Consider the following 26,404-nt stretch of genomic DNA (forward strand, 5'->3'; position numbering starts at 1 on the left):
TGGTCCACAGGAGTCAAGGCAGGGACTAGAACTGAAAAAATGTGTCATGAGAGGAGAGGTTGAAGAGATCAGAGAGGTTTAAATTGAGGAAGTAATCAGTATGAGGAAGTGTGCAAAAGGACCATGAATTGTATAAAGATTAAAATAAAGGACCCTTAGTTTACATTACAGACTCGAGGAATATTCAGTAGAAGACAGGTAGCTAATCAAAACAGAATCTCAAATGCATCAGTAGTTTTAAAAGCTGAAATTTTATTGAATAACTAAGATATTCAATAGTGAGAATATCAAAACCACCCTCTCTGCAAAAAGTCAGTATTCCAAGTCTGCTGATGGTTATGTATAGATGTTCTGGGAAGGAACAGGTTAGATCACACAGATGGTGCCTTTTTCATGCTTAAAGCAATGGCATAGAGCTGAAGAATTTCATGAGCCTGGCACTGTTTCCATGTGTTTGTGTTTAATAGCTCTGTTTGGATTTACTCTTACTTGTATATTTTTGTCATCCCACTTACGCTTTTGGCTTCTGTGTTGTGGCAGTGAGTCTCACAGTTGTAATTATGGTTTATGTGATGTAGTAATTATGGTTTATGTGATGTAGTCTGGCTTTTCCATTTATTTATTACAGACCTGCTGCCCAATTTCATAATTTCATTGATTTCTTAACAAGAATACCCAGCAACTGAGAAAAACTTTCTAAAGAGAGGGCCAGTCATGACACAAGGCTGCCCTTCTAACACTTTCTCTAATTATTCATGGGTGGGTGTCTTGCTGTCCTTGTAGGAGATAGAGTATTTCCTGCTTGCCTGTCTCCTGCTATAGCAGCCTCTGTGCACAGCTAGTGAGCTCCATCCTGGCCATGACTGCTGTGTCCTTATGGTGAATAAAGTTGATTCCCAGGTGTTTCAAATAAGGTGCCAATACTCGGATGAAACACTTGGCCATTGAATGCCCAGCATTGCACACACTTGTGCACACACACCTGTATGTGCTGGTGTGTAGTTTTCAAGGTGCATATCCTGGGCCCTGTCTAGAGCTCAGTGGGAGAATGGGGGTTTTTTGGTTTGCCTTTTTGTTAGAGTCAGCCTTCCATCCCCCATCTCACACATATGTCATAAAAGTTGTGTTATCCTGCTTCGTAGGTGAAAGTTTGGTGTGTGCTTGCTGGCCCTCACTCTTAGCTGTTTACATGCTGTAATGACTGCAGAACAACTTGGCTTCTGGGGCCCAGAATATTAACAGATCTCTCACTAACTCTTAGGGGTAGCAGGAGCAAAATCAGAGACTTTCTGTCAAAATCACAGGAAGTTCTTTTAAATTAAAACTAGGAAATGACTCCTGCTTGCTGGAATTTGTGTTCCAAATGTGATCATGTGAAGTGAGGTTCTGCAGTGAGTATTGAATATTCTAATTTTTACTCCCTTTTTTGTCTTTTTCTAGGAGAAGCTCTGCCTACCACATCACATCCTAGAAGAAAAGGGCTTGGTAAAAGTGAGCATAACAGTTCAAGCATTGCTAGATGTAACCACAGTGAAACAAGCTTTATTCACATGAAACAACTCTCTCTGCTGTTACCAGCTACACTGTGCCATGAACGAATCAAAAAGCTGCCCATTTTTACAAACTGCATTGAAAACAACTCCAGTACTCCAAGAGTATTCTTGTGATTTTACACCCATGTTTCAGACTGTACATATGTGTCGAACTACAAAGCAGAAACTGAACAGAAACATTTTCTAGAGGAAGTTGGCACTTCACTGCTTTTCTAGCTCACTTTGTACAGTACTTACTAAAACAACACCTCTCTGCCACTTAAAATCGTGTGGAGTACACAGCTGTCTTGCAGCAAGATACCTTTGTATTACTAAACTAAGAATCACTGTAATCACCTGGGGGGAGGGAAAAGGGAGAGTAAATCAGACTGCTACCACCTTAGGTTTTTCTGCAGTTGCTTCAGGCTATTGCCTTTTAAAAATATCCAGACATTAAATATTTATATAAATATTATTTATTAGTGAGTTGTTATTCATCCTTTGGATGCAAAATGTAAATTAGGAAACTGTATTTTATTACTGCTTTTTTTGTGGTTAAACACTTTATTTTAATATAAATACTTAGTTATTTTTTATTCTACTTGGTGTGCAGTAGCTCTAGATCTCCGTAAATTGTATTTTCTAATATGTAAGATAAAAAGCAAACAAAATAGGTGCTTCTATTAAAAGAACAGCTAGCTGGAATGGCATTCTTTATTTCTTGAATCTGTGGAACATTGGTAAAAAATTGTCTGCATTCCATTGAGTTTCCTACATTCCAGTAACACCTCTCCCCTCACTAGATAGACTAAATTGGCTGAAAGTGAGAGCACACCCATTTTATTTGTATATAGATGTTTAAAAACAAAAGGAAATATGTAAACTTGAAAAATAAATGTGAAAAAATATTTTTGATTGCTTATTTTGCTATGCACAAAACATTTAACTTTTGCCACAACAAAATTATTTATGTGCATTAGGATCATGTGTCTTGAAATGTAATTTTGCACTGTAACTTGACTTCTTTTAAAGATTACAGCACTACAGAACAAATAGTAAAAAATAGCACAAGAATTAACTAGTAGCCAAAAAATTAACTTGTTTTCTTCAGTGATTCCTTCAAGAGGAGACAAAATGACTGAAATTGCCAAAGGCAGTCTCAAAGACCTGATCTTCCAGATCCAACCTGCCTGGGTACAGTGTTTCTCTTTAAAAGTATCCACAGAATTAAGCACAATGTTCTGTAGTGCACATTTGCAGCACCAGACCTCTACTTCCACGTCAGCAATAGGAAATAAAAGTTCTTCTCCTTCTTACCACTTTACATTTTTCAAAGAGGTTTTTAAAAGCATACTTTATTATTAAGACATGACTCATTTTAGATCAAAAAGTTCCAGCACAGCAATTCTTCTGCTATCTGGAACATCCCATTTTCATTCACAGAAGAAGCCAGTGATGGGACCTGGGCAAGCAGGACGGGGCAGCAGCATGTGGTGAAAAGGGAAGCTGGCTGGGAACACACAAGCAGGGAGTTTGAAATGTAGAGTGGCAAAAAAAAGAGGTAAGGGGGTGTGAGGACTAAATATTTAGGCAAGAGGATGTGGAGAGAGCTATTGTATGAAGGCTTTTGGGCAGGGTGATGCATACTTGTCACTGCCCCCTCCCTAGGCACTGCCTCTAAACCCACCCATGTTCAGCAGCAGATGTGCTGAGCTTCAGACGGTGTCTGAACACAGAGCACACACTTCACCACCACCCCTTGCTCCAGGGCTGGGAGCAGTGACAGCAGCGTGTGAGGAGGAGCAGGAAAGGGGACTCGCAGACAATGAGCCAGACAGTATGCATGGAATATCCAGTTACTTCAACCAAAGCAAAAACATTTATTTTATAGAGGGAACATAGACTTAAATTGTAATTTGATTGGCAGCTAGCATATTGTTTCCTATAAAATGTACTGTGCACTTTAACACTAAATGAAAATGTATTTTAATATTTTACAGAGCTGCACAAATATCTGTTCTGTCAAAAAGCATGAGCAATGTAAAGAAAATAAGTTTTCAAGTCAGAGTTTATCAAATTTTAGAAGCATTCAAGGATCAAGTATAAAAATAGGAATATTGATTTCTGCATCTTGAGGGTAAAAATGCAGGTTTCCTGAGTATTTTTTTACAATGTATATATGGCAACATGAAGCTTTGTAATTATTATTATTTTGAAAAATCTTGTTTTTTCATAATTAAAATTTTGTTTTCCTCCTGATAGTGTCTTTCAGTATTTGCTTGAAGTTGGCTGTAAATAAATAGCTCTAAGTATTTTGTAATACAGCTTTTTTTATGCAGTCTTAACCTGTATGGCTAAAAACAGAATCTTCATGATCCTTTGTACAATATTTATATGTGCAATAAAACATGCATGGCAAATCTGTAATACCCTCCACAGTGAACATAATGTATATAGAAAATCTTTACTGTAGTTACAATTAAACTATATTATTTACAGAAACCCTTTAATGCCTATCCCTGTGCCTGATGATTTCCTGTAAAAGACATGGTAGTTGGAGAGTGTAACACTGGAAGTGATGGGTTTGGGGATGGGGGAAGATAATGATGGGATGCAAATAAAGGCATTTTGCAGCTAAAGTGGGCATAAGATCCAGCTGGTAGGATGGTGGGTACCTGGAATGTTCTCCCTGCAGCTTTCCTGCTGCTGTGGTGAAGGCCTCCTGCCAGTCAGTGGCAGTGAATTCTCTGCCCTCTGCTGCCAGGGCCGGGCTGGGCTCAGGGAGAGGGGGGAGACCCTTTCTTCAGCTTGCTCCTGCTCACATTGGTGTGTGAGTTGTTCATTTTACTGCTGCACGGCAGCCTCTTCTCCTCCTGAAATGCAGAGATTGTTCTGCAGCGTTCAGCTTTAGCAAATAAAACCTGAAGATTCCTGGAGAGTGCTGAATCCAAGCAGCAAACACAGTAAGCTTTTGGCCCTGGGGATAACCCAGTGTGCCAGGGCTGTGCTCAGCTGCTGTGCTCTGCCCCTGGCTGCAGGAACAAGGAGCAGCTCACAGCATCCAGCCTTCTCTTGCCCATGCAGATTTCTGAAGTCATCCAAGTACATATTCTCCTAGATTCCAATTTCTCTAAATGGAGTGTCTTTACCTTAGTGAACAGGTGAATTTATGGGCTGTCCTTTTTCACATTTGATAGGGGATTTTGGAAGCAGAGGATCCCTCTGCAATAATTTCCTTCTGGAGAGCTCTTGCAATGCACACAGTTGCATCTTCCCAGCCTTCAAAGCTTAATCATAAATTATTAGATGCAAGACTGATATAAATCAATGCATAATTTAAGGCTGTCACCAGCACCTGCCTCCCTGTAACTTAGAATCTAGCAGGAACCAGAGACACAGAAGAGCATTTAGCATTGCCTAAATAGAAACCCATCCTACATCTGTGGTAGCATTTCCTCTGGCAAGGGTGAGCCAAGGTTTGAGCAAGGATTCAGGTCCAGCTGAGCCTGAGAAAGCTGAGTTTACAGTGATTACTTGCAGCTTTCTGGAACAATCTATGTTCTTGTCCAAGGTAGCTGGCAGAATTATATCACCAAAAGCTATTTTAGATCTACAACTGTCAGGACTAAATTCTGCCATCTTTTATAAAATAAGTATACTTTATTTCAGCCATGAGATATTAGATAAATAGACAGCAATTGCTTTTTTCAGATCTATTTAGCAGTTTCTTCTCAGTCCTGTCACATCTAAGATACACACTACAAGTCTTTCACACTCTAAGAATCAAAGGACAAGTGGAGAAAAAAATCCTTTTTAGTACAGACTGCTTCCTTCACAGGTTTTTTAAGTGGTCTTTTCTACAAGTATCATCCATGGAATACTCCAGATCATTTGCTTGATAAGGCACAGGACAGTAAACAACTGTGCACAGCAGGCTTTTGTCTGCATTCTCCACCAGACCTTGTCCTTGGAAGGTATTTACAAGGCAAAACACCTACCACTTCAGATTAATTAAGGAGCTTGATTAGCTGTGCCACTAACAACTTCCTTCCCTATTAAAGGCTGAAGTAAACCCCAGTAATTAATTAGCTGAATGGGCACACTCTAAAGCACACACATCAAATTAAGGGGAACTTTTATTTTTCTTAGAAGTACAATCAGAAGAGGTCCATTTTACAAACATTACTTCAGCAAATGATTTTTGTTTAGTTCACCACTATCTCTTGATTCATATTGTCCAGGCAGCACTCGCATCCAAATGGTTCAAGCATTGAGGTATTTTGCGTGGTGTTTGATGTGGTCATTAATAAATGAAGCAATGAAATAATAGCTGTGATCATAGCCCTAGAAAAGAACAACAATAAAGAAATCAGCAGAGAACATACAGCTCATGATAAAGCAATCATGCTAAGCTCTCTTAAAGGAAATGTAATGATTCTCCTGGTTTTATCCATCTTAAGAAATAACTGGAATATATATAAAAATGGCAAGGGATACATAACAGGCCAAGTACAGATGAGCACTAGGAAGCTGAACAAACAGAAAGTCCCTTAACCTGCCCAGACCTGGGCCTGTAAGCTGGAGATGGGTAACAGCAAGGCTCAGCTGCAGAGTGAGAGGCAATCTGAGAGAACAGTTGCCTTCACAGGCACTGTTCTGGGAAAACACAGGGGGGATAAAGGAGAACAGAGCCCAGGTCTGAGTTACTGCTCCATCACTGTGCTGAAATGTCACCCTCTGGTCCACAGCCCTACATCAGCACTAACTCTATCTTTAGGTGCAAGGCTTATGATAAAGCAGAGAGGACAATCCTTCCCTCTCCACAACTGAGCTGCTCACTGGGGCTGGGTGGAAGCTGCCGGTGGCTTACAAAGACTCCACTGCTCTCAGGACAGCCTTGTTCTGGATCACTGTGCTACAGGTAAGAGCGATGTGAAGCCCTGGGTCTTTACATGAATCTAGGATATCAAGCAGTTCCACCCCTTCCCTCATTTACACAAACACATGCAAACTAAATAATGAAGTTTTATGGTAACACGAAGCCCACAGCACAGATAAGGGGTGCAGCAGAAGGCCATGTGTCACTTTGGCTGTACAGTGACTGCAATACTCATTACAGTGATTGCTGCTGTGTCTCCACCCGAGCAGGGATCAGCCTGTCCAAGCTGGAAGCACGACGGCACCTAGTGGTGACGCGCGGCTGAATCGGGTGGGTGATGCACACCTTGATGGCCCATGCGAGGACAGGAAAGGGTCACTTCTCACCCTCCTCCTCAAGTGGCCAGGGACAGGCCCACAGTGAGAGCAGGCCTGCCCCCTTACAGACACTCTTCACTGCCTGCTGTACAGAACCAAAAATCACAAAGAATCTGACGACCGAGCAGTGCAGGAGCAACTTGCCTGCTGCAGCCTGAAGACCACTGGGACTTTCCGCTCGGTGCAGGCAGCGATGAAGTTATCGGGCAGTAACTGGCCTGCAGACAGGAACTGGTCATCTTTGCCTTGGTCAATCAAGATGTCCAGGCGAGCCCCCGAGTAGGACTTCACAAGCTGTGTGGCATCATAGGCCTGCAGAAATCCAAGAGAAATTACCTCAGTTACATGTCTTCCACTGGTTTCAGGTTGTTGACTGCAGGAAAAGAATGCCACAGACAGAGTCCTGGGCAGTGTTACTCAGGACACCAAGCTGCACTTTGGAAGAATGAAAAATCAGGAAAAATCCAGGCAACTGAAAAGTAATACCCATTGCTTTAAAAAGGACAAATGTACGAGCCAGATAACTACCAAGTTGGCAGTTTAACCAAACAGCACTACAGAATGGAAGAGCAGCAATATAGTCACTACTAATTCACATTCTGCTGCAGAAACTAGATCCTGCTGAAGAAACTTGGTGTATTTATTCTGGCAGCTTAAAGTCAAAATACCAGTGTGGCACAACTAAGCTCATGGGCAGGCATTTAACCTGAAGGCTCCTATGATGATTTGACCAAGAAAATTTGGTTTGACTGAGAAACAAATTAAAAACTCTAAACATATATGTATCAGAATGTAATTAAGATGGGGAACATGTTACCCATGGGGTCCTGTGCTTATTACATGCTCAAAATAAACAACTCCTTTAAAAAGACAGCAAAGTGTTTAAATGCTGTGGAGAAGACCAATCACCAATGGACAGCAAAATCCAAAGTCCTACCCCAAGGCATCAGAGCCATCCTTCCAGGATGCCACCAGATCCAGAAATGACACTGTGATGAGGTGGGAGCTTGGGCCCAGCCCAGCACTGTGGCCATGGTATCAAGTTGTCCTGAACATTTACATGGCAGTTTTAAGCCAAAATAGAGAGGTCAGAGGTTGTATATCTGTTTCAAAGGCAGATCCAGATCCTTTCAAAGGTATGCTCCTGATGATTACTGTTGATCTATTGGACTAGGTTTGCAGAAGGACTCCAAAACAATTTAAGGGGACAGAAAACAGGTTTTTGGGAGGTTGTTTTATTTTGTTTCACAACAAATCCATTACACTAACTCTAAGCAAGTTTAACTGGTGGTTTCTAAATACACAAACTACTCAATTAACAATTAGCAAAGCAGAGAACACTCTCCGATCCTGTAAAGTTTTAATCAGCCCTGGAAGTCTTCCTAAGACATACTTTAATCCAATTTACAAGGGACTGCACTGCAGCTTGTGCTTATTTACAAGGAAATCTGAGTACATGGTCACAACAATCCCTTCTAAGTTAATTATAAAAATACAGTGCAATATTTAAGTTGAGATTAGAAATACTGAAGGGCTGCCCAAATAATGCAGCAACCATGCAGACAAACATTTTTGTGTCTTAGCTATTCATATACAACTACTGATATCTCCAAATTAAGGTCCTGGAGCTAAAATCTGACTTTGTCTACTTTAATGCTGTTCTGCAGGATACCAATTTCCAAGTGTCTGCCAGGCTCCTCTTGGAGGCCTCCCACAGGCTGCCCCTGCAAGATGTCATGAGGCTCATCAGGCTGAACAGTTTGCAGCAGTCTCTCTCTTCAGGCTACTACAAAAATACACTGCTCATAATTGTTCTCAGCCCAGACTTTTAAATCTTCATAAAACTGGGAGGAATGTAGTTGATTTGATGAGAGGCCTGTATCTCATTACATTTTCATAAGCACCCTCAGGCAACAGCAAGTCACTCCTGCCAGAAACAAACAATGCTTTTCTGTGCTTAGGGGTGTAGTAGAACATCAGTGCCAGCTCATGGGCAATCCAGAGTTTTTTTCCAGGCTCCTGCTGTGAGGTATTTACAGATCACTCACTCATCTGTCATTAAAGAACTGCAGCTGCAACACATACCTCCCATTTGCTTGCATCTGGTCCCAGATATCCACCAAGGGCTTTCTTCCCCCACTGACACTGAATTGGGTTGCAGATAGGAGCAAATGCTGACACAGACTGTTCAGAAAGACAGCAGCAAAAAAATCAAAACTATGTAACAATGAACTGCAGCAAATGAAACTATTTTTACATTTAATGCCCTCAAAGAACTCAGTATTATGTTTTCTTCTGTCACATTTACAGAAATCTATATAAGCATTAGTATACCTCATATAAGCTATAGTTCATCTTACTTTGTACTTCCCAGGATTCTTCAGAGCAAGAATAAGAGCTCCATGACCTCCCATGGAATGCCCAAAAATAGACATCCGTTCAGGGTCAGTTGGAAAATTGGCATTTATTAGTTTAGGCAGCTGTAAAGGAAACAAAAGCTTAATAAAAATGTTAAAGCAACTTGAGTATGTTTAAGAAAAAAGCACACAACTAACCAACTTTTAATGCCACTGAAAGGAAAGGCCAATCTCTGGTTGTAGCCTGACATTTGTAGTCATGGCCTGAAAGCAACTGAAGGGGAACGTGAAATCAACAGGAAACAGTTCAGCTGATAATAAGTAACTCAAAGTATCTCTATAGAAATCTCCCATAACCTTGTAACACAAGAAGTGGGAATTTCCTATGACTGAGCCACACCCCTTCATCTTACCCAGCAACACCAGAACCCTACAGCCCATTTACCTCATCCTTTATGTAGGAATACATCCTGTAGTTTGTTTTCCAAGGATCTTCAGTTGCATCCACATAAAAACCAGCACCAGTGCCAAAATCCCAACTTTCATCTTCTCCTTCAATATTGCAGCCACCTAGTGTGACAAATCTTTCCTTTACTGCATGTTCAGAATTGGAGAGCCTGCCATACAAATCAGACTCGGGACACAAGTTTCTCAATCACATCTCTACCCCTTCAACTATAAAACAATTCAGATTTTAATTCATTAGTGCAATGTTTCCAAGTGCTATTTCAACACTTTCAAAATTACACTTATATAATACCTACAGATATATCCAATTCTAAAGAGTGTCAGTATCTCCATAAATAGATATAGCATATACATGTCTTCTAAATTATTTCTGTTAAGCTTTGTCCAGTTTACTCAGGAACTTAATCAAAAGTTGGCACTTGTTAATTGGGGCTACCATCTTATTTCAGCCATTAGACCTTTGTGACAAACAGAAGAAAATTTCTTCTTCCCCAGAATGACAGAACCATGTATCACCAAATGGTGTGTCCAAGCCAATTTATGTGCTTTAAATAATGCCTGCTACACCTCCCTTTATAAGATTCTCCAGAAGAATAATTCACTGTTCTTATCATTTCACAAGTCTGCCTTTTCTGCATTTCATTTCTCCCACCTATAATTTCCATGAAACTTACATAATTTCTTCTTTGAATACCTGCAGGATTGTATCCTCTTTTCCAAGGCTACACTTTCCAACTAAATTTGCAAATGTATTCTTGAAAGTCAGTACATCCCACCCAGTCCTCCCTTTGCTTAGTCTGTGACTGACCAGCCTGGTCTGCAGAGCCTAATGTAATAGTTCAAGGTATATGTGAGAGGAATGTTTTGGGGAAAGAGAGGCCATTATTTCCTACCTATTATTTTACAATCAGATTACACTGCAAACCCACGTGTAACTCAGCAGTCCCTCACAATTTGTGCAGAGATGGCTGCTACCCTCCCACAGTGTGAAATCAGGTTTGTACAAGGATCAAAGCTGACTTTGCTCCAGTGACATGCCCTTGGACACTGAGTGATTCTGTAACTTAACAGTCCAGCAATCACAGGGACTGGGGTGCTTAAACATGTTGGATGTAAGAAGTCTGTCTTCAGTACCTCGGAGATGGACAGAAACTCAGCAAGTCCTGACAGGCAATGAAGGCATAGTGCTCATTATGCTAAAAAAACTTTCAGGAAGCCTTGAAAAACAGAAATTTGAAAAGGAATCTGCACAACATTGCTCAGTATACCTGTCTGGAAAAACAAAACCCTTCAAAGTAGGAAAAGTGAAATCTGTCAAGGCCTGACTGAGGGTCTGTAATGACAAGTATTTAATGATTTCATGCAGTCTTTTTCCCCATCCAGATACATCTCCTGGCTCTTGGAAGGTAATTCTCCTGCACTACATAATTAAAGTGCATATGTAAGCATTTTCAATACCTCTCAGATCATGATTATATTTTAATTGCTTTTCACTTGTTTCTCCAAACAGCTCAAACTGACTTAAGAACATCTGGGGTCTCTGAGCTAAAATTTAAGGGTATCATATGAAGCTCATACCAAAACTCATTTAAATAGTAGAGCAATCCTTATCAGTCATTAGGCTAAAAGGCAAAAGAGAAGCTGCCACAAGGGACTTAAAAGAAATTGGACAAAGCAATGACCTATGCAAAGGCAGTTACACATTGATAGAGACAATTTACACAGATACTACCAAAAACAAGTTCCAGTCCAACTACCCAATATGAATAAAGCAAAGGTTAGTTGCCCATCTCTAGCCTGCAGCAAATAGCAACAACAAAGTGTGAAGTTCATTCATTCACAAATTTTGCTCTTCTCTCCCTCTTCTTCATTAGAAGCATGTATTTACATTCTTTGACCTAACACAACTTCAAAACCTAGATGTAAAAAATACTTTATGGAAAGAACATCACTTCTTTCCCATACTGCCTACACTCAGATGTAATCCATTAAAGCTTGGGAAATAGTAGAAAGCTGACAGCTTTGTTTACAGCACCCATGAGACTGTGGCAGAATCCAACAAACCCAAAACAGTGAATCCCCGGTATTTCCAATAACTGCAGATCCACCATTTTCAGATTTCCCATACCATAAACTCAGCCTTATACAAATAATAGCACATAATTTAAAAAATCCATTCACCAGTAGTCTGTTGTAGCTGCAGGCGAAAAGGGTTTCTAGTTTGCTTTTGAAGTATTGTAATCCTCTGAAGGCATATATTTAATTTGCTTTAGAAAAGAAAATGCAATTAAGAGCAAGCATTGCATCTTTGTGTGGCAACACAGTTCTGCAGGTTTTATAGGGTCTCAGCAAGGCACACAAAATGTCAACAAGAATTCTAACAAGACACATTTGTTGTTTCACTTTTCTTCCCTCTCCTCGTCTGTGCTGAACTCTAGAGCCCCTCTGTTCTTTTTTTAGTGCCACAAAAAAAATTCCAATGTCAAACCCTCACTGCCCCATTATGAAGAACATATACAATGCAATCTAGTGAGCAATGCAGGTGTGCAGAGGTCAATTCTGACTCGGGTGGGCAACACACATTTCAGCACACTGCAGCACTCCTTTCTCTGAGGACAGAAGTGCCCTTCAGTGTCATGACTGCCAGCATTCTCTTGTGGAACTCACGTGGGCTGGTGTCCGGTGCCACCACAATGAGGCCGTGCTCGGCTGCCGCCTGCTGGAACGCGGCTTTCGTTATGAAATTCTGTTCTGTGCAGGTCAGCCCTAGGGAAATTAAAACATCCTCGGTTACCCACTGCTCGTGGCATTCTGGTTTCAAAACTCTTTGACAGAAAAGGTTTTAGTGCTTTCCAGCACTGTGCATTTAAACCCACTGAGCACAGGCATTTGCTAAGGCTGACACTGTTAACTTCTGACCCCTCATCCTCCAACTACATTTTGCTTCGTACTGTCATCCCAGCTGTTTGCATTACAGAGCCACACGTGTGGTCTGACAAATTCTACATACTTTAGACAGGATAAAGGGCTCATAAGCACCCTGGCTCCAAAAGCCACAGCAATACATGCCTTTTCTACAGCAGCAGGTCCAAATAAACTCCACGTACAATTAAATTATATTTCACACCAATATTTCAATTTTGCTTCACTATGCAAATTGAGAGGAGTTAATGAGTCTAGTTTTCTCTGAGGCCAAGTTGCAGTAACCTAATCTGACTGATATATTGCCCAAGATAATACAGTTTACATTCAATGAAATAAACGTGCTGCATGGCTTAGACTTCTTCGGACAATTTTGATGTTCCTAACTTCAAATATAAACATTTTTACCCAGCCCACTGGCATGACACAAATCAGACCCACCAGCTATTTTGTGACAAGGAACACAAGTCTCCACACTAACAGTCCTGGTGTCCAACTTTCTAAACACAAGTCTCAATAAAGCAACTCCTCAAATTACAGAACAGAGTTTCTGCTTTTTATTTTGAACAAAAGACAAGAGAAATTAATTAATTAATTTTTGATGAGACAACTTCACACCTGCTGCACAAGCCTCTTCAGCCCCTGGCCCTTTCTGATCCCATAAGTTTACTTCCCACCAGACATGCCTGTGCTAAGGCAGCTGACAGCACCTCTCTTTCCAAGTTCACCAGTTCCTTCCTGCAAAGTTGTACTGGGAACAAGGTAGAGACCACAGGACAAACGTGCTGGATTCCATGGGCTCTTTGCACATCCCTACCCTGTCAGCTGAAGCAGTTTTTAGAAACAAAAGAGAGCAGGAGGTGTCCCAACGGGAAGGCCTTACAGGAGAACCTTTATAGACACACTTTGGAACTAAAGGTAGGAACATTTTAGAACAAAAGGGTAGAACACTTTGAGCATTTTAGAACACAACCTGGTAGGCTACCCCCAAGCTGCATTCTGATTTATCACAGCACACTCAAGCTAAGTGTGCCTTCCAGAAGATGAGCTTCTGTAGAATCCAAGAGCTGCCACTGCAGCACCTCTACATTAAGTTTTCTGCAACTGTAGTGCAGTAGTTTAAAAATTGTATTTTTTAAGTTACTAAGACTCATGTTACTTACCCGAGAGCCAATACAGCACAGGACACTTCCCAGTTTCAGCTTTTGGAGGCAAGTAGATTCCAAATTTCATTTTGCATTTTAGCTCTGCACTGTATTAATAAAATATTCCTTGTTATCACCACTACTTAATTAACAAAATCATTATCATTAAAAAAAGGAATCAGTGGACTAGTGCATTTCATTGAAAGGCAGATCTGGTCAGTGAACTGTAACAACTAAGTTAAAGGAAGGGAAAATCAATTTTTAAGCTCAGCCTCACATTCTAGATTTGGCAACAGCTAATTTTTCAACCTTGTTCTGAATATACTTAAAACAGAAACTTACAAAAGTCTGCTAAGCCACATTTTCACAGTGCTGCTAACTGAGAACAGGTTGAAAATCGAATTTTGAATCCCAGCAATATTTAGCTTGAGCTTTGGCAATCAAATTGCAAAGCAATTTTTACTGAAGAACATATCCACATATCCATATGAGTTGCACAACATAAAAAGCACAGTACGTGCCAGCAAGGGAGGTTTTCAATCTACTAAGTCTAACAAGTCTAAGACCAATTAGTTGCTCAATTAATGCTAAAGCCTAAAACTATCAATAAACTCATATCTAAGCACAGCTGATGGTTTTATTTTTATTTGGATCAAAATTTTTTAAAAGCTTGGTTTTATACACCTTCAATAAACAAGAATCTATTCACTGAGTCACTGCTCACAGCACTTTCCCAGAGTGCACAGAAGTAAGAGACCCAGTAGCAAGTGGAACTTTGCAAACACAACTCTGTGCTGCAAACAGGACAACCCAAAGTAACCAAGCTCCATTTCCAAAGGTAAAAGTACCAGCTTCCCACCTCAGCTCTGCAGCACTAAATATACAAGATTATGTTAAACATTAACACAGAAATTCAAGAGCACAGCCAAAGCAGCAGTAGACATTATTCCTGACTGAAATATGGATATTAGTGAGAGCATGCTGTTTTCCTGCAGACTGAAAACATCAACAGCAATGGATTCACTGCCCCAAGCTAAACATCTTGGTTGCTTTAGTGGTGTTTACCTGTCATGTTCAAACACCTTCTGGAAACCTTCAAAGCATTTGTTGCTGGAAACCTGTTTCAGTGCCATGATTTTAACTGGAGGGGAAAAAAAAGCAAAACAAAAAAAGAAGAAAGTTAAATTTCAAAATAAAACAATCCTGGTCTTAGAATTTTTGAGAACAGAAGCGTTGAATACAACTTGTAGTATCTTTGCTTAATGTTACCGTTTCTCAGAAGAATTTCATGCACACACTTTCATTAACTTTAATCTTTCATTAACTTTCTATTTCCCCACAAAAAAGGGACAGGGGAGGCTGAACTCTTGTGAGCAGAATAGGCAAAGCCTACCTGCTTTCCTACAGACCCACATCTCCAATGACCTTTTCCTCAACACTAACTGTGGCTTGCTCTTCAGCTACCAAACATGCATTCCTGTGTGCTATGGTTAAACTGGACCTCCCTGGGCCAGGCTGTTACTTCCACAATTACCAGGCAGGAAAAGAACCTTCTTTTGCGTGTGACAGTATCCAGCGATGAACTGCCACAATACTGAGCCTTATTCTCATCTTTGATGGAAGTTAATTACCACATTCTAACAGCCTGTGGGACAGCAGAAACAGCGGAGCAGAAGGCTTATTTCCACAGTGAGGAGTATGAAAAATACAAGCAAAGGAGAGCCACAGGAGTTTTAGAACAGCTGGTAGTGCAGGTGTGCTACAGAAACAAGGGAAGGCTGACACAAAAGTGGTCAGTGTCAGCTTGCATGGGGCAGTAAGGCCAAGCAGGGAGCTGAAAGGTGAACAGACTGCAGGGTGACAGAATTGCAGAATATTCCGAGTCAGGAAGGGACGCCCGGGGATCATCGAGTCCAGCTCCCGGCCCTGCCCAGGACTATCTCCAAGAGTCACACCATGTGCCTGAGAGCACTGTGGAAATGCTTCCTGAACTCTGTCAGGCTGGCGCTGTGACCACTTCCCTGGAGAGCTGCTCCAGTGCCTAGCCACCCTTTGGGAGAAGAACCTTTTCCTTCACACCTAAACTTGCTCTGACACAACTTTAGGCCATTCCCGCGGGTCCCGTCACCGGCACACAAGAAAATCCTGAGGGGAGCCCCGGTAACATCAGACCAGGTATCAATGTCAAAACAAGCGTCCCATCCCTCACACCTGCGCGCTCCTACGGGGCACCGGGCAAGGAGAACCACGCAGCACGGAGAGCCCTCGGGGGCTCAGCGTTGTCCCCACAGGGCTGGGCCCGAGGGCCGCCCGCCCGGCAGCGCCTCACCGCCATGGCACGGAGCGCCGCCAGGGCCCGGGCCCGCCTCGGGACGCCCTTTTCGCCACAGCCGGCCCTGCTCGCCGCGCCACAGCGCTCCCCTGTGCCCCCATTGCCGCCCTCCCGCCTGCGCCAGCCCGCATGGCCCAGGCGCTGCCGCCGTCGCCTCCCCGCCCTCCCGGCCCGTTCTCGTTGCCATTCCCGGTGCCATTCCCGCTGCCTTACCGCGGCAGAGCGGCGGGAAGGGGCGGCCCTGTGTGGAGGCGGCTCCTCCTCCCGCCCCGGGGCCGGCCCGCACCGCCCCCGCCCGCCATGGCCGTGCCGGGGCCGGCCTCCCTCGGGGTCGCAACACGTCAGAACACGGGTAAACATTTTACTGAAAACGGTTGCTGTGAAAAATGCGTATTTTGTGATTGGCTTTTCGCAAACATTAAAATGAATATTATATGTGTTATGTTAGAAAGTTATGCTGTATTAATTTTCTTAAGTACTGTGTTAAATATAGTTTTCGGTTGTAACATAATTTTAAAATAGAAACTGTGTATGTGAGATGTTTTTAAAAGAAAAGAATGAGGTATTCGCACCAGATAGCAGCCACAGGACACCTAAATCTCTCAGAGAAAGAGAATTTATTGCTCCATTATCAGAAGAAACTTCTTCCTGTCTCGATCAGCTGTGAAGACGACATTAGGATTAAGAGAAAGAAATTGACACTGACAAGACAGAATCCTGTGTTTGAATGGAATTTATGCATCATGTATGAGGTGTATGAGTGTGCAACAAGCTATTGCTTTTAAGGGTTAATCCTCTGTTAACGTGTATCCTTTTTCAGGCTTATTTTGCCCAGAAAAAGGTACCCGGACCGTCCATAACTCTTTGTTCTTATTGTCTCATATTGTCCAAATTTTTATTACTCTAAGTATATTACTATTTTTAAAACCATTTTATTACTGTTAAACTTTTAAAATTCTAAAACCAAGTAATTGATGTTTTTCACAGTTGCTTTATGATGTTTGGTCTTTATATACTTTGAAGTCTAATCAAGAAAGGAGATTTAATCCGTGAAACAGCAGTGAACAAGCTCTAATTGATGTCCAGGTGCTAGAAAGACAAATTGCTTGTCAGTAGAATTGCCTTGTTAAATTTTAGGTCTTGACATGTTTCAGTGGAGAGGTTAGCAACCTAGGGAGAGGTTAGCAAAGCTTGGGGACAGGGATGTGCTGCTGATAGTGGGCACAAAGAACGCAGAATTCACGGGCCACAAAGACATTTGGCAGAACTCCTAGGACAGGGAAGAAAATAACAAAGAAAACTCATTAACTGTGCTGAAATCAGCTCTAATTGGGTAGAAGATAATTCTGATGGGGAGATTGCAACCATTTACTCGCAACCCACTGACTCAAGAAATGCACCAGAGAATCCATAATAGTGAACTACTCAAAGCAGCCTTTGTGTTGACCATTTCAAGGGGGAAAAGAAGTTGCTGAAGTGTCCTGAGCTGGGATCACTGCATTGTTCCCTTGCAAATGTTTTACTTCTCCTCAGGATTTCAGAGTTCTTCATAGCAGGTGCCACCAGACAAACTGCTATTATTTTATAATAAATCCAAGTTCTAGTGTGGTTACACTTTACCTGCAAGATCACAATGTAACAAAGATATTTGGCAGTGCTTCCATCTTATTCATAACCCAAATGATCCCACTTTGTGCTGGGCTTTTATTATTTATTTCTTTAATTTTAAATTTATTAATTTGCAGCTAAACATGCCTATCAGTTGTCAAAAAATGTCCTCAGCAAAGCTTCCTCCTACTTTGTAGTCTTGTATCATGTACTGCTTTGGCAGTAACTATTTTTGCCTATAACATTTTCCAGCCTTGACTTTTCCAATTCCTTTTATATTATTGAATCCTAATTCTAGCAATGCACAAGTTGTGACAATTTTGTCCCCCCACTTCTTTCCATTCTTCCCCAGCAGATCCATTTGGACCACAGCTACTGGACCCCAAATCTGGGCCTTGCATCCTGTCTTCCAGAGCAATTTTCCTATCCTGCCTCTGTACCTGGATGTAGTTGGTACAAATAGTCTGTCTCTGAGCTGTTTAAACCTCCTCATCTCAACTTTTCTTTTTCAAGCTGTGTTTAAATTGCAATCAATCAAATTAAATTATGTACTTAAGTACTCTTCAGGTTGTTCCTTCCATTTCTATGTGTGCATTTTGTAGCTCCCTAAATGTCTCTCACTAGCAAGAAAATGCCCTGTTAGTTATTTGAACTGAACTGTAGCCAGTCTGTTTTCTATCTTATATATATTATGTTGTTATGTTAGATGTGTTATGTTGTTACACATATCTCATTTTCCCTGGTATCTGCAATTATTTATCTGCTGTCAGTGTGAAATCTGCCTATCTCAGGCAGTGATACTGATCAGATTTTGATGTGTTTGAGCTCTTCCTATCCAAGTGCATTAAATAACCTCTGACCTATTTACTCCCATTTCAGAGTGACTGTTCAGAAGGGTTCACCTGAGAGCTTGCTGATGAGTTTCCCTGGCCTCTCCACATCTCTGTGTGAAGATGTATGCATTATTTTTATGTCTTTTCAGTCAAAAATGGCTGAACATAAATGCATAGGTAAATGATGCAAGGGCTGTGTCTCAGCCCTTCAGAGAGCTGCTTTCATGGCACAGAGCTGACACACCAGGATAGTGTTAAGAACAGTGTAAGGCAGAGGGAGCCAAGCTGGTGCAGTCTCTTCTGTGCTGAGGTATAGATCTTTCTAGTATCTTTGGTTATGGACATTTGTTTTACCTCAATTCCATTTCTGGATCCTTTCAGACAGCACCTGCAGTTCTCACCTGTGAATTCATTTTGTTTGCATTCTGCCTATCATTTCAGATTCTCTAAAAAATACCAAATGTGAAACAAGCTTCCTTTCCTTTGTCATTAAAAGGTTTCTTGTTACCGGGCTTGCAAGGGTTCCTCAGGGGTGAAGAGATAGATGAGAATCTTGACTCCATGATCAGAAGGCTGGATTTATTAATTTATGATATATGTTACATTATGACTATGCTAATAGGAATAGAGAGAAAAGTTCAGAAGCTTGCTATGCTAAGAATAGAAAAGGAATGAAATAAACAAAGGAGCTCTCTCTGATTCTCCCAGAGAGAGCTTGGTCTCTGATTGGTCCTTAATTGTAAACATGGAACATGGGCCAACCACAGGTGCACCTGTTGCATTCCACAGCAGCAGATAACCACTGTTTACATTCTCTTTCTGGGGCCTCAGCTTCCCAGAAGAGGGAAAAATCCTGAAGAAAGGATTTTTCACAAAAGATGTCTGTTACTGTTTCTCATATGGTACAGCAGGGCAACCAGAAGAAATGAGGATATTAAAATAAAAGAATGATAGATACTCACTTTGGAAAATATTTTGGCTTATGTACTCTTGCTTTATTATATTTCAACACAGCACATACTGTTCCAACATACTTTCTGTATGTTTCCCCTGCACAGACAGTGCTTTCTACCTTCTTACTACTGATCTTATCCAGTGGTGAGATATGATTTCTCATCATCCACCTAGAATTTCTCTTGGTATCAGTAAGAAAGTCTTTGCATTCTGTCAGAAAGGTCTTTGCCTTTTCACCATCTTTTCTGTACTTGGGGAAACATTACATTAGCTTCAACACTCCCAAACACATTTTTTGTGAAGCTTCCAGCAAGAAATTTCCACATTGCAGCCAAGCAGCTTGTATGTCTGTTAGCTTATGGCACCAAATTTTTCCTTTCCCATTTTCTTTGCAGTAAGTACAGTCTTTCCCTCAGCCATGCATCTGGTTACACACCTTTCTAATGTTCTAATACTTTTTGTGGCAGTCTGAATTCAGAGTGGTGGTTGCTAACTTCCTCCTGCCTGCTTTTCAGTAATTTTTTCTCAACTTTTCGTATGTGATCCCATCATCACTTTGGTTATTCAGAGCTCTGAATTCACATTTCACTGTTGACTTTGCCAAGAGATTATTTGTTTGTTGTTCTTTTCTGTAAAGAACTCATCCAGTATTCTTTATAGCAATTGTTTATAATTAAGTACTTTAGAATTCTAATATGATATTTGTCTAAATTATCTTAAACTGTTTTATGCCATGCTATCAGTCATTTTCAAGAAACATATGCTGGCAACAGTATCATCCCTCAGCATATTTCATGTTGGCTGTATTGACACAACCTGTTTCTAGTCTTTAGCATTTCAAGGGAGAAAGTTTGCCCAGGGAAAGGGAGAATTTTCTGCACAACTATGTTGTTATTCATTATCTTTATTATTTCCCCTCCCTTCTACATCCATCTATCTTTTACCTTTTATTTCTAGATGGAAGTTAGATCTGAGCTTCTTTTCTTTCTTTCCTACACATCCTCACTTTCTTTATCTGTGTACACTGAGGGCTTTTTTCTGCTTTGTTCTAATTCTTGGTTTCATTATTTCCTTTCTGCTCATTAGTGTGTCGTTTGAGTCCCTAGGTATTTTGGGGACACAGCATTGTCCTTTGGTCTTGTTTGCACTGTCATCCCAGTTACACAGCTCCCCTAGCTCCTCTTTCACTTGGCTTTACCTTGGATTGGTGCTCCCTAAATGCACTGGGGGTCAGGAATAACCTCAATAGCTCTGAGGCTGCCATGAGGCTGAGCATGTTCATAAATTCTCTTTGCAGAGACGCTGTGGAAATATACACACAGAAGATTTGCAGTTGCAGAAACAAGTAATTTGTGATAAGAAAATAGAAGTAGTAATGTTTTTTGAAAAATTCTTTGTCCCTGGAGCGGTTAAAGCACTTACAACTTTTCTAAGGGAAAAAAACCACCCAATCATGCTTCTTTTATTACAGTAATGTAAGAAATATTAATAATATTTTCTAATCACTTCCAAAAAATGGAAAATTAAACACATTGCAACTGGTATTAAATCAAGTGAGGAATATGCTCCTGATAATTCTGACAGAAAGTATCTTCCTCTTAATGTGTTACAATTAAAAATGAAGAAGTCTTCTTTTTTCATAGTAAATTAATTGCACATTTTTGTATTATGTCTTTTGTTTTCTATTTCTTTCTAGTACAGATTAATTTTGAATCTATGAAGAGTCTGCTTGTTTGAGAAATTTTTCTACATACAGTTTTAAATATTTCATGTATTTACTGAACCCTTGAGGCTGGTATTTTGAATTCAGATATTCAAGTACACTTTGATTATAGTTGCAGCTAAGGAAAGATATTGGCTGACAGGAATGTAATCGTGAAGGTCTGATTTAGCAAATGCCAAAGGACAAGTTTAAATTCACTTTAAGCCAATAAATAATATAGTGCAACATTAGGGCTTGTATTATTAATGGGAGCTGCTAGGAGAGGTGGAGGCATAAATTCCATTTGTTTAGGCTTGTGGTTGTCATTCCAAGGGAGACAGGCTTTTCTTTAGGTCTTATGGAATAAGTTAAGATCAGCAACACCAGCTGGCATGCCTTGATCCCTACATGAGCCTTGAAGTAATACATCTTTCTTGGTCTTGGTGGACAGTTCAGGCCACAGACTTGAAGTAATTTATGAAAATCAGGGTCAAAGTAGCAGAAGGAGCTTTCATGTATATCATAAATTCTTCCTGTGAGGATTATTTAAATCTATTATCTATAATGAGGTAAGACAGAGAGTCATGCAAAATTACAAGAAAAGATTACTTTAGAGAGCATGGCTTTTCGAAAAGCTGAGGAAAAGAGTAATTTATTGCTGTCAAAGATGAGTTTGGTAACATGCCTACATGGCTTTTGGAACAACTGGCCTCATCCCTAGCAGAGAAACAGAGAGAATATTTTTCAATAATATATATGATTCCTAGAGGGAGTACAGGCAATGAAGATTCCAAACATCATTTAAGACAAAAAAGTAGATTATTATATTGCTCAAAGACCATTGGCAAAGAACTTTGCCAATTGGTTTGTATGATTTAAAGAAAAGATAAGTCTTCTGAAAGTTCAAAAATAAAGAATAAATCTTAAAGGGAAAACAAGTTTTCAATCACCAATATAGAGATTATTTAGTTAGTGTCTAGAAGTGTCTAAATTAGTGTCCAAAAGATCAAGAAAACTAAGGGCAAGTCAGCCTTACCACCACTCTCAGGAAAGTATTGGGACAAATCCTCTTGGGAGCCATTTCCAGGTATACAGAGAAGAAGGTGAATAGGAATAGCCAACATGGATTTACCAAGAGCACAGCACACCTGACCAGTCTAATTACCTTCTGAATAGAATTCTGCATCAACAGAAAAAGCAGGAGCAGTGGAAGTTGTATACATTATCAAGGGCTTGGAAAGACCTTCTAATAGGTCTCCTTTAAAAAGATTGGAGAAATAAGGTGGGTGGAAAATTGGCTTCATTGCTGGGCTCAGGGAGTATTGATCAGCTGCCAGAGTCCAGCTGCCAGAGTGACACTCCTCAGGGATTGATACAATGGACAGGACTGTTTAGTGTCTTTATTAGTGACCTGGGTGATGAGATGGAGGACAGTCTGAGATTGTAGGTAAGAAAAAGCCATTCCCTGCAGTAACAAAGATAAAGAGAGAAGGATAGTAGATCTTTAGGAAAAGAGGAGACTTCAGTTTAGAAATATATTCTGGAATTCTGGGGAAAAAAAATCTAAGTTGCAGTGAGGAAGGGACTATTGATAATATAGGTCGCTATTGATAATACAGCTCATTGAAAGAAAAGGAAAGAGCTTATTGCTATTGACAGTGACAGGTCCACAGTTCAAAGCACTGTAGAAAAACCTATTGAAGCAAACCTTCTCACTTGAAGGGTTCACTGTCTGAAAGACAAGAAGGGAGGAAAAATAATTTCTAAACTTCTCATGTAGAGAACAGAAATATTGACTTCCAGAGTGCTGCCATGGTGATTATGCTTCTGTGGAAACTTCAACCTTTATTTTATGCATAGTTATAGGTAGCAATTCCAAAAATTTTGGTGGTGTAACTGTGTGACTAGTCTTCTTCTGAATCCTGAGATTTTCTGCCTTGTTTTACCAGGAATAGTTCCATCTTTCAAAAGAATTTCTGAAATAGGTATCCTTCCTTGGATGAATTTTCAGGTCCTGTGTGCTGTTTTCTACACAGTAAAACACTTTTTTTTCTTGTGGGAATTATCAAAGTTGAATTTTAGGATAATCTGTCTTTCTTTGGGTCATTCAGGGTCTCACAACTGCTGTACTTCATCTTGGGAAGTGCCTTTATAAACCACTTTTGACCCAGATTTTTACTAGTTCTACAAACCTAAAGGAAGTAAACCTGCCCTAAATTATTTCAAACACATAAATCTCAATTGCAATAACTCTGCATTGCTAGTTTTTTTCTTTTATGGGTCAATAAGAACTGCAGATTTCCAGATGTGTGTTTGAAATCTGTTTTCACTAGCATTGGAAAGTAGAGGTTTATGGGAAGGGGACCTTCATCCATGGCTTTTAAGTTCTGGATTCTGTTCCTAGTTTACTGAGTGGCTTCTTTTGCTGATTTTAACTCACTGTACCTCAGTTGCCCATCAGCAAACAAGTCCCCAGCAACAGTTGTCTCTTCCTGAAAACAGCTGTAAGAATAAATAAAAGTGGATGTAGTCTGATGGTGACTGCAGTAATCTGTTTAACTTGCTTCTTTCCCCATTTTTATCCTTAGGTAAAGATCTGTAAGATGAAACCTCCCTTAATATGCCACAGTGTACTCCTCTTTCATCAGCCACTGGCTTCTTGGGCAGATCAGAAGAATCTGAATCAGAATCTTTTTACCTTCTCCCAGAAGGGAGAATGGGTTCCTTAAAATACCCATTCAGCAAAGAAGCTATTTCCCCTCTAGGATCCCCAATGTGACTGTCTATAGTCCCCTTAAAGGGGGAAAAATATTCCCTATACCTATGTCCAGGCTTAGACTTAGCCCCATAAGCCCCAAGTATTTAGTTTTGAAAAGCAAAGTTATGTGGCCACATTACATCTGCTGTTAGTTGGGAATGGAGCTATTTTATACTTGTGGAATTTGAAGTCTGGGATTCTCTTCAGTAGGTAATTCTAAAGGGTGATTCTTTCCACTTACTTAAAATACTGATTTTAGGCTGCATCTCTTTCTCTATTGCCTCTAGGAGCTGGCTCAACTGGCTTAGGTCTGGACGTTTAACTTGGAGTCGTCAGCAGTTCTAAATGACTCCATGAAAAAATAACTTTTCCAATTTGCAGACTTTTTGCTTTTTCTGCAAAGAGGCATGGATCACCCCAAACATCTTTGTCATTTCAAATTATTCAGCAGCAGAGACTTTACAAAACAAGCAGGTTGTAAATTTGACTGGAAACTCAGCAACCATCGTTTTAACTACTGATTTATTTGCTTACATTTGCTGTGGCAGTTGTGTGGTTGCAGGAATACCATTTATACTGCTGGGTTCTTGAGAGCTGTGAAGAAGTGTTTAAGGATTCTGGGACTCTCAATCTCTTCTGTTGCTACAGAACACTTACAATGTAACAGGAAGAATAAAAGTGAATTAACAAAATGCTAATATTTGCATTGCGTGTGAATTATGACCTGAGAATTTGCAAATTAACTCTTTGAGGTTTTTTTAATGTCAATTGCAAAGGCACTAGCAGAAATATTTATGGAAGAGCCGGTATCCTGCCTTCACAGTGAAAACTGATGATAATTGCAGGAAACTGTCTTAACTTTTGGGTTTTTGGTTTTTTTTGAGCCTTTCATAAGGGACTATGTTGATGCATATGCAATGCTGACTCCTTTCAGAGAATACATTTGTAGGTGGAACTCAGTTCCTTTCCTAACATCTTTGCTTCTCTGTCTTGAAGTGCCATATTGATAAACTAAATATATTCTCTTTCAACGATCAGTGCAAATTATGTAGAAGCAGGTAAATCTGGCAAGAAGTTTTCCAAAGAACATAAAAAATTATGATACACTGGAGCCTACATACAGAGGTATAGTAGTACTGGGGTAAAACTGAGTGGATTTGCTGTTCAGGGATCTTAGCTGGTACATTTCACCGTACCACCATATGTCACATATTTACAGCTAAAACAATCTGATTCCTTATGTCTGATAGCTTCTGAAAAATACAGCTTTGTATGCTTTTTTTGCTACACACTATAAAGCTCAATGAAATCTTAAGATGAGAGCAAGGTTTTGAAGGGGTTGTTATTAACAGCTGTACTGCTTTGATATGCATTGCCATTGCAAACAAGAGCCTGCTTGCTGTAAGATCAGTTGGAGGAATAAATTTATTTTGATTTTAAGACAGGGAAAATGAAAACTATTAAAATCCACTTGAGGTTCTTATTTCAATGCTCTTTGTGAAAGAAAATACCGACAATAGATGGCACTGTGGTTCTGTGACCCGGGGTTATTTCTGTCTGTAGCGGTGCCACGCTTCTTGTGCTGCTCTGGCGGTGGGGCTGACCCGGGCTGGACACCCGGTATCCCCCAAACTCCCACTGCTCTCCTCAGCCACGCAGGGCAGAGGAAACACAAGGAAAACTTCGTGGGTCGAGATAAGGGGAGGAAGAAGTCACTCATCAATTACTGTCATGGGTGAAACAGACTTGGCTTAGGGAAATTAGTTTAATTTATTATCAAACAAATTAGAATAGTCTAATGAGATATAAAAGCTAAATCTTAAAACAGCTTCACCCCTCTCTCTTCTTCCTGGGCTGAACTTCACTCCTGATTTTCTCTACCTCTTCCCCCAGAGTGGCACAGAGGGATAGGGAATGGGAACTGTGTTCAGCCAGTAGATTTTGTTTCTGCTATTCCTCCTCAGGGAGAGTACTCATCACTTCCTTTGCTGCAGCTTGAGGTCTCTCCCTTTGAAGAGAGTCCTTCACGAACTTCTCCAACATGCATCCTTCCCTCTGCAGTTCTTCATGAACTGACATTGTGGGTCACAAGTCCTGCCAGCAAACCTGCTCCAGAGGGGCTCCTCTCTCCACTGACTGCCCACAGATGCTGCCAGGAGCCCCCTCCAGCATGGGCTTCCCACGGGGTCACAGCCTCCTTTGGCATGGACCTGCTCCAGCGTGGAGCTCTCCCTGGGCTGCAGGGGGATCCAGGCTGCCCTATGGACCTCTGTGGGTTTCAGGGGGATCCAGGCTGCCCTATGGACCTCTCTGGGCTGCAGGGGGACACAGGCTCCCCTAATGATCTCCCTGGGCTGCAGGGGCTCAGCTGCCTCCCCATGCTCTGCACCAGGGGCTGCAGGGGAATCTCTGCTCCTGTGCCCAGAGCACCTCCTGCCTCTCCTTCTCCACTGACCTCGGTGTCTGCAGAGTTGCTCCTCTCACATATTCCCACTCCTCTCTCTGGCTGCAATGGTGCAGCTTTTCCCCACTTCTTA

General features: G+C 40.9%; 2 protein-coding genes across 8 annotated transcripts in view; one reads left to right on the forward strand and one right to left on the reverse strand.

The window, feature by feature from the left end:
- Positions 1-4,042, forward strand: part of LRCH1 (leucine rich repeats and calponin homology domain containing 1) — a 116,492-nt gene extending 112,450 nt beyond the window's left edge. For all 7 annotated transcript variants that reach the window (XR_010440494.1, XR_010440497.1, XR_010440496.1 and 4 more), the window contains one exon: positions 1,441-4,042. Coding sequence is in view for 2 of the 7 variants with exons in the window: in XM_064714707.1 (XP_064570777.1) it covers positions 1,441-1,554 (114 nt within the window). In the remaining 5 variants the exon portion in view is untranslated. The remainder of the gene's footprint in view (positions 1-1,440) is intronic.
- A 1,611-nt stretch (positions 4,043-5,653) lies between these two features.
- On the reverse strand, positions 5,654-16,326 carry ESD (esterase D). The gene is made up of 9 exons (XM_064714761.1): positions 16,226-16,326; positions 14,746-14,821; positions 13,699-13,787; positions 12,281-12,379; positions 9,591-9,715; positions 9,149-9,268; positions 8,874-8,972; positions 6,933-7,100; positions 5,654-5,876 (listed from the first exon to the last, which is right to left on the reverse strand). The coding sequence occupies exons 2-9, from the start codon at positions 14,811-14,813 to the stop codon at positions 5,796-5,798; spliced, it is 849 nt and encodes a 282-aa protein (XP_064570831.1). The 5' UTR covers positions 14,814-14,821; positions 16,226-16,326; the 3' UTR covers positions 5,654-5,795.
- Positions 16,327-26,404: the final 10,078 nt, after the last annotated feature.

The sequence above is a fragment of the Zonotrichia leucophrys genome, chromosome 1, assembly GCF_028769735.1.
Source record: "Zonotrichia leucophrys gambelii isolate GWCS_2022_RI chromosome 1, RI_Zleu_2.0, whole genome shotgun sequence".
Classification (NCBI taxonomy): Eukaryota; Metazoa; Chordata; class Aves; order Passeriformes; family Passerellidae; genus Zonotrichia; species Zonotrichia leucophrys.